This window comes from Vipera berus (genome assembly GCF_964194415.1).
Source record: "Vipera berus genome assembly, chromosome: 2".
In the NCBI taxonomy this organism is placed as follows: domain Eukaryota; kingdom Metazoa; phylum Chordata; class Lepidosauria; order Squamata; family Viperidae; genus Vipera; species Vipera berus.
This window is the reverse complement of record NC_138203.1, coordinates 53,351,653-53,367,931: the sequence shown is the minus strand read 5'-3', so window position 1 is coordinate 53,367,931 and position 16,279 is coordinate 53,351,653. Positions and strand designations below refer to the sequence as shown.

The 16,279-nt window shown below is 36.3% G+C and overlaps 1 protein-coding gene across 3 annotated transcripts in view; it reads right to left on the bottom strand.

Annotated features, from left to right (window-relative positions):
• Positions 1 to 8,698: 8,698 nt before the first annotated feature.
• DMXL1 (Dmx like 1) overlaps positions 8,699 to 16,279 on the bottom strand; it is a 92,658-nt gene continuing 85,077 nt past the window's right edge. For all 3 annotated transcript variants that reach the window (XM_081320280.1, XM_081320281.1, XM_081320282.1), the window contains 3 exons: positions 16,160 to 16,212; positions 10,864 to 11,081; positions 8,699 to 10,250 (listed from right to left, as the gene is read on the bottom strand). In XM_081320280.1, coding sequence (XP_081176406.1) covers positions 10,026 to 10,250; positions 10,864 to 11,081; positions 16,160 to 16,212 — 496 coding nt within the window. In that variant the 3' untranslated portion in view covers positions 8,699 to 10,025. The remainder of the gene's footprint in view (positions 10,251 to 10,863; positions 11,082 to 16,159; positions 16,213 to 16,279) is intronic.

The following is a 16,279-nucleotide window of genomic DNA, read 5'->3' as shown; positions in this document are numbered from 1 at the left end:
TGTTAGTACTTTTGGCGGTTCTTTGGTTGGGCTGTTTGCTGATAGCTTGTTTGGCAGTTAATTGATTAGGGTATTATTTAGTTCCTGATTTGCTTTTGATTGTTGAACCCCCAGATGAGCATAGATTAATATCAAGACTAACAAGTATGTAAGTATATAAATACATTCTCTAGCTTCCCAAAGGCTTCTTGAGCTGGCAGGTTTTAGCTTGGAGAGTCTGCACAGAGACAAGCATAATAAAAACAATTTTATACCAGTGTTTATAGTATTTTTCCCCTTCATGGATTACTGTCTTGTTGTGGCGAAGGGGCTTGCGTAATTCAATGAAGCTATGAGCTATGCCGTGCAGGGCCACCCAAGACGGAAAGCTCATAGCAGAGAGTTCTGACAAAACGTGATCCACTGGAAAAGAAAATGGCAACCCACTCCAGTATCTTTGCCATGAAAACCCTATGGACAGTACCAAAAGGCAAAACGATATGACGCTGGAAGATGAGCCCCTCAGGTCGGAAGGCGTCCAATATGTTACTGGGGAAGAGCAGAGGGCTAGTACTAGTAGCGCCAGAAAGAATGAAGCGACTGGGCCAAAGCCGAAAGGACGCTCAGCTGTGGATATGTCTGGTAGTGAAAGGAAAGTCCGATGCTGTAAAGATTTTTTCTCCATAGGAACCTGGAATGTAAGATCCATGAATCAAGGAAAGCTGGACGTGGTCAAACAAGAGATGACAAGACTAAACATCGACATCTTAGGTATCAGCGAACTAAAATGGACAGGAATGGGTGAATTTAATTCAGATGACCATCAGGTATACTACTGCGGGCAAGAATCCCTCAAAAGAAATGGAGTAGCCTTCATAATCAATAAAAAAATAGGAAAAGCAATACTGGGATACAATCCTCAAAATGACAGAATGATCTCAGTTCGAATCCAAGGCAAACCATTCAATATCACAGTATTCCAAGTCTACGCCCCAACCACCGGTGCTGAAGAGGATGAAATTGACCGAGCGCCTGTTACTCGTCCCAGCTTCTGCCCACCTAGCAGTTCGAAAGCACGTAAAAATGCAAGTAGAAAAATAGGGACCACTACGGTGGGAAGGTAACAGCGTTCCGTGCGCCTTTGGCGTCTAGTCATGCCGGCCACATGACCACGGAGATGTCCTCGGACAAGCGCTGGCTCTTCGGCTATGAAACGGAGATGAGCACCGGCCCCTCGAGTCGGAAACGACTAGCACACATGTGCGGGGGAACCTTTACCTTTACCTTTACCTATGAAGCCCTACAGCACCTTATAGAACTAACACCCAGAAATGATGTCCTTATCATCATGGGGGATTGGAATGCTAAAGTAGGAAGCCAAAAGATAACTGGAATAACAGGCAAGTTTGGCCTTGGAGTACAAAATGAAGCACGGCACAGGCTGATAGAATTTTGTCAAGAGAATACGATGGTCATAGCAAACACTCTTTTCCAACAACCCAAGAGATGGCTTTACACATGGACATCACCAGACGGTCAACACAGAAATCAGATTGACTATATGCTCTGCAGCCAAAGATGGAGAAGCTCTATACAGTCAGTAAAAACAAGACCAGGAGCTGACTGTGGCTCAGACCATGAGCTTCTTGTTGCAAAGTTTAGGCTTAAATTAAAGAAAGTAGGGAAAAGCGCTAGGCCAGTCAGGTATGAATTAAATCATATCCCTGTTGAATATACAGTAGAGGTGACAAATAGATTTAAGGAATTAGATCTGATAGAGTGCCTGAAGAACTATGGACAGAGGTTCGCAACATTGTACAACAGGTAGCAACCAAAACCATCCCAAAGAAAAAGAAATGCAAGAAAGCAAAATGGCTGTCTGAGGAAGCTTTGCAAATAGCTGAGGAAAGGAGGGAAGCGAAAGGCAAGGGAGAAAAAGAAAGATATGCCCAATTAAATGCAGAATTCCAAAGAATAGCTAGAAGAGATAAGAATGCCTTCTTAAATGAACAATGCAAAGAAATAGAAGAAAACAATAGAATAGGGAGGACCAGAGATCTTTTCAAGAAAATTGGAGAGATGAAAGGAACGTTTCATGCAAAAATGGGCATGATAAAGGACCAAAATGGCAGGGACCTAACAGAGGCAGAAGAGATTAAGAAGAGGTGGCAAAATTACACAGAAGAACTATACAAGAATGAGCTTAACGTCCCTGATAATCACAATGAGGTGGTCACTGACCTCGAGCCAGACATCCTAGAATGTGAAGTGAAGTGGGCCTTAGAAAAGCTGAGCAACAACAAAGCTAGTGGAGGTGACAGTATCCCAGCTGAGCTATTCAAAATCTTAAAAGACGATGCAGTAAAAGTGCTACACTCAATTTGCCAGCAAATTTGGAAAACTCAACAGTGGCCACAGGATTGGAAAAGATCAGTTTACATTCCAATTCCAAAGAAAGGCAGTGCCAAAGAAAGTTCAAACTATCGCACCATTGCACTCATTTCTCATGCTAGTAAAGTTATGCTTAAAATCCTACAAGCTAGACTCCAGCAGTATGTGGATCGAGAACTACCAGAAGTACAGGCAGGATTTCGAAGAGGCAGAGGAACCAGAGATCAAATTGCCAACATACGCTGGATCATGGAGAAAGCTAGAGAGTTCCAGAAAAACATCTACTTCTGCTTCATTGACTATGCTAAAGCCTTTGATTGTGTGGATCATAACAAACTCTGGCAAGTCCTTAAAGAGATGGGCATACCAGACCATCTTATTTGTCTCTTGAGAAATCTATATGCGGGCCAAGAAGCAACAGTGAGAACTGGACACGGAACCACTGATTGGTTCAAAATTGGGAAAGGAGTCCGGCAAGGCTGTATACTGTCGCCTTGCCTATTTAACTTATATGCAGAGCACATCATGAGAAAGGCAGGGCTAGATGAATCAAAAATTGGAATTAAGATTGCCGGAAGAAACATCAACAACCTAAGATATGCAGATGATACCACTCTAATGGCAGAAAGTGAAGAAGAACTAAAGAGCCTCTTGTTGCGGGTGAAGAAGGAGAGTGGAAAACTTGGGTTGAAACTAAACATTATGAAAACCAAGATCATGGCATCTGGCCCTCTCAATTCCTGGCAAATAGATGGGGAAGAAATGGAGGTAGTGACAGATTTTATTTTCCTGGGCTCCAAGATCACTGCAGATGGGGACTGTAGCCAAGAAATTAAAAGACGCTTGCTCCTGGGGAGGAAAGCCATGGCAAATCTAGACAGCACACTAAAAAGCAGAGACATCACCCTATCAACAAAAGTGCGTATAGTCAAGGCTATGGTCTTCCCAGTTGCAATGTATGGCAGTGAAAGCTGGACCATAAGAAAGGCTGAGCGCCAAAGAATTGAAGCCTTTGAACTATGGTGCTGGAGAAGACTCCTGCGAGTTCCTTGGACTGCAAGGCGATCAAACTGGTCAGTCCTAGAGGAGATCAACCCTGACTGCTCTTTAGAAGGCCAGATCCTGAAGCTAAAACTCAAATACTTTGGCCACCTAATGAGAAGGAAGGACTCACTGGAGAAGAGCCTAATGCTGGGAAAGATTGAGGGCAATAGAAGAAGGGGACGACAGAGAATGAGGTGGCTGGATGGAGTCACTGAAGCAGTAGGCGTGAGCTTAGATGGACTCCAGAAGATGGTAGAGGACAGGAAGGCCTGGAGGAACATTGTCCATAGGGTCGCGATGGGTCGGACACGACTTCGCAACTAACAACAACAACAACATAGTATTTTTGTACTCAAGTAGCATAAAAATGCAGAAACTCTACATTTCTATGAGAGAACACACAAAAATGGCAGGAGCCATTACAATTATATGTAGCAATATGTGATGACTACTTTTTAAAAATCTATAGAGTGGAGCAATCCAGGATACTAATTTCCAATATTAAGTTATCTGCAAATTAACATGGGTAGGGAAAATTACCTTTTTACTGTTTTCTAAGCAATCCAGCAATTTATTCTGACAAACATAATTTCCTCTTATATGACTGAAAGTGGCTAATAATAATAATAATAATAATAATAATAATAATAATAATAATAATAAAGTCCAAACTACTGTTCTACCATGTAAAGAAAAAACCTTAAACACTTGGAAAGAACTGTGGGAAAACCCAATGGAACATAATAAAACTGCCTCCTTGATCAAAGATATCCAAAAACAAGCAACACAAAACAAAATGGAGAATATTGTAATCACCACCAATATGGTTGCACAAGTAAAGAAGGTCAAGAACTGGAGTGCACCTGGCCTGGACGAGCTGCACGGATACTGGTTGAAACACCTCACCAGCCTCCATCACCGCATGGCCACTCACTCTGATGAAATGCTTCAAAATTTTAATTTAATTTAATTTAATAATATTTCTATACCGCCCTTCTCCCTAAGGACTCAGGGCGGTTCACAGGGCAAAAGTCAAATACAAAATACAAACATTAAAAAGAGATTAAATGGTTGCCCAAGTTAAAACAATTAATATACAATTATAAAACCCCAAAGATAAAATTAAGAATACAAAAAATAAAAAAAAACCACCAATCCCCATCAGGCTAGGCCGGCTTGTACAAACAAAAACGTCTTGAGATCGCGACGATGAGGACCCAGATTACTGGGGGCAATAAGCTGACTTTGTAATAAGGCCGCTTGGGGGGGGGCAAAGCCCTAATAAGCAGGCATATACATAGAATGAAGGCTATTGCTAAAGCACATTGACTTGTGCTTAGATTGTAAGCCGCCCTTACAATTGTAAGGGCGGGATATAAATGGGATTAAAAAAAAATGCCACAAGTGAAGAATGGTTAACAGCTGGTCGAACATACTTGATAATGAAAGACCCTGAAAAGAGCACAGAACCAAGCAAATACTGCCCAATTACTTGTCTGCGAACAACATTCAAACTTTTTACAAAAATACTGGCAAATTCAGTATTCAATCATCTGATGGAAAACAATTTGTATCCCGCAGAACAAAAAGGAAATTATAAAAAATCAAGAGGAACAAAAGATCAGTTGTTCATTGACAAAATGGTACTTAAAAATGCAAAATGACGAAAAACAAATTTAAATATGGCATGGATTGATTACAAGAAAGCATTTGACTCATTACCCCACAGTTGGATTAATGCATGTTTGGAAAACTTTGGAATCAGCAAAAACATCTGTACATTTTTGAAAGCAAATTTGCAAAAATGGAAAACAGTTCTAACAGCAAATGGGGAGAACCTTGGTGAAATCAACATCAGACAAGGAATCTTCCAAGGGGACTCACTTTCACCACTACTGTTCAACATCACATTAATTCCATTGACAATATTACAAAACACAAAACTGGGATACCACATCTCAAGCCAGCATGGCAAGATAAACCATCTACTATACATGAATGACTTAAAACTGTATGCGAAAAGCCACACTGAACTTGAATCAATACTCAACACAGTTCAACTGTTTAGCAGCGACATCAGAATGGACTTTGGACTTGGAAAATGTGCTATATTATCCATGCAGCGAGGAAAAATGGGAAAAATGGAATAGAACTGGGAAACAGAAGTATGATGAAAGCACTAGCAAAGGATGACGGTTACAAATACCTAGGCATATTGGAAGCAGATAACATCTTGAATGGAAAAGTCAGTCAACACAAAAGGAATACATCAGGAGAGTCCGGAAAATACTAAAATCAAAGCTGAATGCTGGAAATATAATTAAAACCATTAATACATGGGCAGTCCCAGTGATATCCTAACCAGCTAGAATTATCAACTGGAGTTTGGTTGAATTGGAACACCTAGACCGGAAAACGCGTAAACTTTTGAATATGCACCACGCTCTACATCCACGAAGTGACGTCGACAGGTTGTACTTGCCAAGAAGAATAGGGGGCAGAGGGCTACTGCAAATCCACCAAACTGTAGAAGAAAAACGAAGTTTGAATGACTACGTAAATCAAAGTACAGAAAAATTGCTGCAGGCTGTGAAAACAGAGAGCATTATAAAAATAACAGAAACAAAGGCAGAATATAAGGAAAAACGGCTGGGTGACACACTAAATAGATGGAAAACCAAAGCTTTACATGGACAGCATTTGAAAAACATTGAAGGAAAAAATGATAACTTGACATGGGCATGGCTTAAGATGGGAACCATCAAGAAACAGAAGGCTTAATACTGGCTGCTCAAGAACAAGCACTACAAACTAATGCATGAAAGCGAAGATACAAAAATCTACTGACAATCCAAATTGCCGACTTTGCAACGACAAAGTTGAAACTGTTTCACATTTAATATGTGAGTGCAGCAAAATCGCGCAAACTGATTACAAAGCTAGACATGACCAAGTTGCTAAACTAATCCACTTGGCACTACTGTGTAAAAAATACGACTTGCCTCTGTCCGAAAAGTTGTGGGAACATAGGGTGGAAAAAGTTGTCGAAAATGAGAGGGTGAAGATCTTGTGGGACTTCCAAATACAGACAGATCACCATGTGGAACACAACACACCATCGGGGCACTGGGAACTATGTCCAAAAACTTTGCAAAATATATCAAGAAATTGCAGCTTCCTGCAATAACTCCAGCAAAGCTACAAAAAACTGTGCTACTCGGAACATCTTAAATTTTAAGGAGATACCTGGTTGATACCTAGGATGCTGGCAGCAACCCGTGTTAACCATTAGTGCCAGTCAATCTGAGTGTTCAGTTGACTGAGTTTCATGTTTTATGAATAAAAGTTTTTATATAATAATGATGATGATGATGTTGGAAGGGACCTTGGAGGTCATCTAGCCCAACCCCCTGCTCAGGCATGTGGTAAGCAAAAACTTCTTTTATCTTCAAATTACATTTGAATTATGGTTTATATAATTGCACAACTAGTACAAATATGAATTATAAACCACGGCATGTCCTCAAATTATATTTTAAGAGGAATTTATGGATAATTCATGGCATGTTATTGATATTCTAATACCATGCCATGAATTCCCCATAAATTCTATGGAGAATTCTGTTTTATTCTATAACTTCTTTTAAACAGTATTAAGCTGATTTTAAGAAACAATGGACCCCATTATAGTAATTAAAAATAAATATATGACTTGATTTCAGGATGAATACAGGTAACATAAATATTATTGGCATATATTTCAAAAGCAGTCCAGTGCAAAACTAGGATATACTGGGCCCCACAAAGCAAAAATAATTACATTTTAGTGTAAGTCACCAGAAGGTTCCAATACAATCGAACAGTCTACTAGAGCATTTCTTCCATAGAACATTAGTACGGTAAGTGTTAGAAGTTTATTTTTCTGAAATTGTGTACCATTTAAAAAGCAAACATGGAACAGAACTAATTAGCTAATGATAACTTTTATTTGGGGGTTCTAAACCTATGCATATGCTTTGTAATTTGTTTTGTACAAACAAACGTATAGAATCATAATAATGGCAACTATAATGTTGACAATTGCACCACTCTTACCTATTTTTTGAGCAGTTACTGGTGGTAGAATGCTTAAGCATTTGATTATTTTCCCTTTTTAATTATAGAAGAAATAAATTGAACCTCTAATACGGTTTTAGAAAAATGGAAAATTCTAGCTACTGCATTTGGTATACTAACAAAACAGAATGTTGAAGTACATTCTTGGGAAAATATTCTCTAGATACTAATTGGATGAAAGACAGGCACATAACATTTTAATATTACTTAAATCTTCAAATAAAATGTTGACCAACTATGGCATCATAAATGTTGTACATGGTTGTTTGTGTAGGTATGTACTAAATATATGACTCTTAAAAATATCAGATTAAGAATACTCTTAATGAATACACTAGCCGTTCTAGGCAAAATACAGAGCTTTACACAATATTGAAGTCTTAAAATTTAGTGCAACTTATCAAAAAGTTTACTAAAGATTAGTCTTTCTCAAAATCCCATGTTAAATCTAATTAAAGGAGCTTGAGTTACAAGTAAGCTAAATTCTTAAGACTTTGATATAATTTCTGATTTTGCAATTCATATATAAAATTCAGTAAATTGGTCCATATGCTAAGCACTGAAATGATTTTTCCACATTAATCTTCTGAATAAAATATGAAGGGCAACAGACTTTGTTTTAATATTCTTAAATGAAATAAGTGGTTATAGCACTAATGTTTAACATCTCTTCCTACATACTGGTACTAGCTGTTATGTCAGTATAATTTTCCTACAAACATAGCAGAACATTACTGTTGTTGATAGCTCAGGACCCCAAGCATATACATACACCCTAAGCAATTATAGGATTGGACTATTAACATATACCTTCCAGGCAAGTGACTCAATATATGTGGAACAGACCTAAAGTGTATAAAACTATTTTCACAGAGTCATGATTGTGATTGAGCATTGCAATTTATATTCTTCCCTCTGCATTACCTGTAAACTGACTCAAATTTTTAATTCACTGTATCAAACAGCTGCACTAGCTCTTTAAAATGCTGCTGTGTATTTCTTCTTTATAAGAATAGCATAGGTTATTGCAAAAATGTATTTTTGATTATGTTAGCACTTGTTTTCTTAACATTTGCATAGAAATATGCTAAAATTATATTTAAAATGCTATATAAAAGTAAGAAATGTTACTTTTAAAAGTAGTGTCCTGAGAATAGTACAAAATTAATTATACAAGCCCTTCATTTTTGTTTTATTTACAGCATCTATTCCCAGACAAAATCTGTTTCACATGAAATTGTATTGATAGTTTTTCCACAAAAATATTTTAGCAAACTGTTTATAATTTGCATTTAAGTAATCTATCTCTAATCCAATTATTCCAGAGACTTTTACATGAGTAAAATAAGAGACGTTCAAAATTATTACACTTACATGGCCTATTTTAGCACACAGAAAATTTTGAAAGCTTTTTACATTTTGGTCAAAAAAATTAAGTGTACAGTTATTACATTTAACAAAACCAAATTTCAAGCTCTTGATTTTTTTAAAAAAATATAAATCTATACTATTTATCATACATTAGAATAGTTTTCTTTTGCAACCTTTTCTTATTTTGTTTACTTCAGAAATGAAAGCTAAATGCTATGATTTAAGTGCCAGAGGAAAAATAAGCACATTTGGCTTAAATGAAAACAAAATTTACTGAGAAAATAACATTGTATGTCAATTTCCTGTGTTTTACCAATGATTTAAGCATATTTTATAACCCCCACCCAGATTATTCAATTATCTTATGCAACATATACTTAAATTCAGTTTCATGGATTTTAAATGTTAGGTATTATTTTTAAATATAATTCTTAAAACAATCTGTGCTAGATATTCATACTATATTTGCCTATTTTAAATAAGGACTCAATTATATATATATTTTCTTTACAGCTCTTGGTTTAAGAAAAAGACTGCCATCCTGATAGCAGTCATTCAAGCATGAAAAGTTCCAAGATAAATTTTTATCTTTTAATTCTTCACACTAAAGACCAAGTTCAAGTTGTAAAAGTGAACAAACTAGATCTCAGGAAAATATGGTGGCTCATCTATTAGCATTTCTTCCTATAGCAAATCTCACTTTAGCATGGGTATCTACTTATGTCAAGTATGTTTATTTCACACAACTACAACCCATATACAGTTAGAATAAGGAATTTGGCAACTGATTGTTCTGTCAAGCTAAAACAGATGATATTATAAGGCTTCTTTATGGAACGGTCTTTAGAAATTAAGTGATAAAGACCACGCTCAACATGGAATGAGGCATTATTTTCAGTTAAGAACAAACTCTACTCAACAAAATACATAATAAATATTTACTGAATCATCAGAAACTATTTTTATGCAGAATAAGAAGGAACTTGCTAACCTTTAAGGCATTAGTGCATTAAGGACTATATCTCCAAGAAATAAATATAAACATCAGGAAATATTACTATAGTGCTACCTGTACAATTATGCTTGATAATATTTTATAATATTTTACAAGTGCTCACAGCACTTTAGAATACATATTTCACATCAGTTTTCAACACTTCACCAAATGAATTAAATCGATCGGGCAAAATTCTCATTTTCACTGTCCCATCAGCTCCACAGGAGAATATGTGATTAGCTGGTCCTGTCTCAATCTGCATGACACCTGTCCCAAGATTCCTGAAAATAGATTGCCTAGAATGTTCATTGAGGAAAGTATGAAGAAGACTGAAACCAGACAGACTCCATACCTGAAACACAAACAGAAAGGGAAAAATGGATTGTGGTTTTGAATTGATTTCCAGTCTGATAAATATGCTTCAATTGACACTCAGATGCTTTAGTTATGGTTTTTTTTTAGTTCAGTTAAGAATGGAAATTAAACATGAATACTTAAACAAGTAGTATTTTTTTAAAAGTTAAGGCTAAGAATAAAACAATTTAGAACACATTTTAAATAACCAGGTTAGGCAGGGTGGGCACACTCCTCGTCCCTTCCCTTAAATATTGACATCTTATGGAAGCTAGGAAGCATGCCATTTTTGTGGAAACTCCTGTTCATGGACATATTCCTTCTGAAGTTCAGAAGGCTTCCCCCCCCCCCAGCATTGGGATGAGGTGAGTGCACATCAGATGCTTGATTTGGAGCCACGTTGCTGTGTTTAATGTATTTGTTTTTTATAGTTTTAATAAGGATATTATGTTATTTTAACCTTTGACTGGAAGCTGCCCAAAGTTTATATAAGATGGAAAGTTATATATAAATATTTAAATAAAATAAATAGTTCTCAGGAATGTTATAATGAACATATAAGAAACTACTACTTATCCAAATTAACAAGATGAAATTTTGTAATGTATGACCTTGATATTTCCTTCTGCAGATCCTGTAACAAAATATTCTTCTGTAGGATCAACAGCAATTGCTTTAACTGGAGAATCATGACTTTGGAAAAACTGTCTCTGTTGCTTTTGACGAAGGTCTATTAAGCAGGTATAGCCTCTTCTTCCACCAGATATTAATAGTTGGTGTTTGGGGGCATATGCCAAAACAGTTGCTCCAGTATCGTGACAGGTAAAAGCTGAAATTCAAACAAATTTAAAAGAAATTACAATGTAAGTAATATTCTATTACTATTGGATTTCAGTTACTTTATTATATGATACTGTTAAAGAAGCAAAGCCTCAGTACTGAATTATTTGGATGAATCCACTTGATTTTGAATTAGACCAATGGAAAACATTTGTTAGAAGTAGGCAAAAAACTCTTTTTGACATTGACTATTTATGGATCTCACTTTCAAAACCTTCTCATTACTGGCCTGTGGGCCGGTTGCATCATGCAGAGGCCGTACCACCCAGCTCCAGCAATGTGAAAAAAGTCATGATACGTCGTGACACGTCACGTGACGCAGCAAGTTTGACACCCATGTGCTACAGTAACTCATGTAACTTACAAACAATTTACTTAATAGTTAGCAAAAAGTGACATTTTAATCTTGTATCTTTGTAAATGGCTAAAGGAAAACTCCACGTGAAGAGCACTGATGAAAATCAGTGATAGTGATGCTTAAAACTTTGAATCCATTAGAATTTTTAATATTTCTGCACAATAATTATCTAAAATGTGATCCGGTCTCCATGCAAACTTAAAAATAGATAATAGAGACCCAATTAAACAAAAAGCATTGTTATTCATTTATTTATTGAGGAAAATGATTCAAAGCTACTTGTGTGTGGCAAAAGTAAGCAAACCTCTCAGATTATCAGTTCAGTTGGAGGGGAAATTAGAGCCAGCTGTTTCAGTCAAAAGGAGGATGCTCAAGGATGAGTGCAACAGAATACACACACACACACACACACACACACACACACACACACACACACACACATGTATGTTTTGACGAGGTCCCACTCATCATCTTCAGGCTGGTGTCTTCGGTTTCGTGCTTGTGCGAGCTTCTCGCACAAGCACAAAACCGAAAACACCAGCCTGAAGATGACGAGTGGGACCTTTTTGAAACGTCGTCAAGACACCCTCAATCCTACATGGGAAAAGACCCAAATACGCCAAGACCTACATACCTATACCTGTGAAAATCTATATACCTATATATAATATAACATATATGTCTCTCTCTCTCTTTCTCTCTCTGTGTGTGTGTGTGTGTAAATGAGTCATGGCTTCTTGAACAAGGATTTCTATAATGGCATGTGGGAATGAACTTGGGAATTGGGAGGAAGAGCCACAACTCTTGCCACAGGGGTGGCAAAACATCTCTGTAGAGACCTTCCCTAGTTTTGCAGAGGGTAAAAGTGATAAGACAGGAAGGGCACTTTTAGACTTGCAAGATCCTGTTAATATTATTAATACTTTGCAATATAACATTAAAACTTTAATAATGAAATATCTTACAATTTAGGTAGAGCTAGTATTGTTGGCTTGTTTGTTTCTCAATTCACACAGGACTAACAATTTTGAGAGCCTCTGAAAAACAGTTGTTGATACTCACCATGCTGGAAATGGTTAAAAAAACTCACAAAGACCTGGGACTCCCCTACCCTATTGTCAGGCAGATCTGTTCAAATGGAGGCAATTCAGCACCATTGTTACCCTTCCCAAGAAAGGTTGGTCAACCAAGATCATGCTAAGAGCAAGGTGTGTAATATTTTGGGAGATTAAAAAAAATCATTCAGGGTAACATCTAAGGAACTACAAACCCCTCTTGCATTGCTGATTACCAGTGTTCATGAGACCACCGTCAAGAGAAGGCTAAATAAAAATAGTGTGCTTGACAGGTTTGCAAAGAGAAAGCCAGTACTCTCTAAATGATAATTGCTACTCATCTACAGTTTGTGAAAGAACATGGGTAAGCCAAAAGAGTATTGAAATAATGTTTTATGGACACGAGACCAAAAAATAACTTTGAAGAAAAATATTGTATTGGACAAAAAGCAACCACTGCATACCAGCAAAAGAAGCTTACCTCGTCTGAGTAACATGGTGGTGGCAATATTATGGTTTGGGCCTACTTTGCTGCCTCTGTACCATAATGGCTTGCTTAAAGTAATTTTGAATTGTACCAGCAAATTCTACAGACAAATGTCAGGATATCTGTCTGTCAATGAAGCTCAAAGAGAAAGTGGCTCATGCACTGAGACAAACTCACAAGCTGCACAAGCATAGAATGGCTAAAGAAGATAGTTAATGTTTTGTAGTGGCCAAGTCAAAGTTCTGATCTTAATCCTATAGAAATGTTGTGGAAGGACCTGAAGCAGGCAATTCATGTGTTCTGTAAGAAGTAATAGGCTAGAATTCCTCCAGACTGATGTGTAGAACTTATCAACAGTTATCAGAAACATTTAGTTGCAATTATTGTTACCTAACAGAGGCACATATTCCTCCTGTGAGAAATGGGAGGTTTAAAAATATGATTAAATAAGGAAAGAAAATACTAAAAGCAAAGGTTCACATACTTTTATCACACACAAATATGTAGCTTTTGACCATTTTCCTCAATAAGTAAATAAGTTTAATTTGTTTAATTGAGTTCTCTTTATCTAGTTTTAGGAATTGTATGTAGGTCCTATTTATGAAAAAATACTGAAAGTTCAAAAGAGCACACAATCTTTTAAGCACAACTGTATATAATTGAAATAAGTACCTTTCCTATACAAGATAATTTGTATTATACAATAATCATATATACAATAATTTTACACAACAGGAACAGTAGGCCAAATGTATTCAGCATCTGTGTTTGTATTCAAAATTAATCCAAGTTTTTTTTTTAAATTATAATTTGTTGAGGAATCATAGAGCTAAATCATTGGGTGGGTAATATATTATGGTAGACCAAAACAAATTATGACTAACTCTTGTATGTGAACTAAGTCAATCTGTTCTACTTCTATTCCAGTTCATGCCAGATAAATCTTACTGCATTATTTGACAAAGTGTCAAAATTTGTGGGCCAAAGAAATGCTGTGGATATAATTTACTTGAACTTCAGTAAGGCATTTGCTAAAGTAGGCCACAACCCTAACTACTTGATAAGATAGAAAAATGTGGGTTGCAAAGCATCACCACGAGATGGATTCATAACTGGCTGACCAACCACGCTCACCATGTGGTCCTCAATGGAACCACATCTACATGGAGGGAAGTATGCAGTGGGGAATAGCCAACACTCCAGAAGATAAGCTTAAAATACAGAAGGATCTTGACAGATTTGAACATTGGGCCCTATCTAACAAAGTGAAATTCAATGGTGAAAAAAGTATTTTTAAATTTAGAAAAAAACAAATGTACAAGTATAATATAAATGGTACCTAGCTCAATAGTAGTAATTGTGAGAGGAATCTTGGAATCCTAGTGGACAATCACTTAAATATGAGCTAGCGGTATGCTACAGGTGCTAAAAAAGCCAATGCAATCCTGGATTGCATTAACAAAGGGATAGAATCAAGATCACATGAAGTGTTAATACCACTTTATAATGCATTGGTAGTACCACACTTGGAATCCATCCAGTTTTGTTCGCCCCAATGTAAAAAAGATGTTGAGACTCTAGAAAGAGTACAGAAAAGAGCAACAAAGATGATTACGGGACTGGAGGCTGAAAGATATAAAGGACCGTTGCAGGAAATAGGTCTGTCTAGTTTAATGAAAAGAAGAACTAGGGGTGACATGATAGCAGTGTTTCAATATCTAAGGGATCGCCACAAAGAAGAAGGAGTCAAACTATTCACCAAAGCACCTGAAGACAGGACAAGAATACTAATACTACACGTACTAACGGCAGCAAGAATTGTATTTTCCCAACACTGGAAAAATGAAAATTTACCAGCTGAAGGAGTACTAATTAAGAAAATTCTAGTGTGCAGAAATGGATAGATTGACTTTAAAGATAGAAGAGAAAGAAGACTAAGTGTACTTTTGAACATGGGATAATTTCTATCAATGGCTAAAAAACGAGTTAGAAAGGAATGTGATATGTAATTTTGAATATATATTAGCAAGAAGGTGGCTATTGAGTGATTAATTAACATAATGTTTATGATAATTAACTATTATCTATTATTGTTTGTTAAACACATGAACTCAGACATTATGCTGTTGGCTAAATATTGATAATGTTATTTCGAAAAACCCAACCCCAACCCTAACCCAAATCCCAACCCCAACCCTGATCCCACCTTATTCCTAACCCTATAAAAACTAATAAAATCTATAAAAAAAAGACAGGACAAGAAGCAATGAATGGAAACTAATCAAGGAGAGAAGCATCCTAGAACTAAGGAGAAATTTCCTGACAGTTAGAACAATCAATCTGTGAAACAACTTGCCTCCAGAAGTTGTGAATGCTTCAACACTGGAAGTTTTTAAGAAGAGATTGGACACCTATTGGTCTGAAGTGGTATAGGGCTTCCTGCCTGAATGAGGGGGTTGGACTAGAAGACCTCCAAGGTCCCTTCCAACTCTGTTAGTTACTTGCAGGAAAAGTCCCATAGCAAGATGTTTAGTTCTAGCACTATTTTCATTAAGCCTAGTTCACAAAACATGTTAACAATATAGTATGGTAAAATTCAGCATATTGTCTAAACCAAAAAACATCTAATGCGAGACGTCATAAATTATAGCTGTAGGTTATTTATTCATCCAATTTATATAGCTTATATAAATTTTATAGTTTATTCTTGGCCAAGATATATTGTCAAGGCTTACCATGTGATCAAAACTTGGACTATTTTGAGAGTGTGTTGCAATTTTAAACACTTCTACAGTGACTGAAAGTGTTAGAACACATCTTGTGAGGTTGAGACAACCTGCTTCAAATTCAAAACCACTGTTTTGAACTCCAAATGTTTCAAATTTTGAAACTTTTCAAAAATTTTCAAATGCTAAAACTTTTCAAAATTCAAATTTTGAAAATTTGAAATACATTCCTTATTTAGCATTACTGTACATATGAAGAAAAATAGAACTTTTATCAAGTACTATTATCTTGATTTGCATGTACAAGCACGTTATATTAGCAAAATGACTAATTCTAACTAAAATCTTATTTCTCAATAGGTAGCTGAAGTGTAATTTAAGATTTTAAACCTTAAAAAATGTATACTTTTATGTTAATATATATATGCTAGTTAAGCTTACCATGAACCAAGCTACTAGAAGGGGCAACCAAAGTATCCCATAGACAAATATTTCTAAAAGGAAACAAACACATCCACTTTAATATATATGATAAAGAACAAACTGAATTAGTAATTAAAA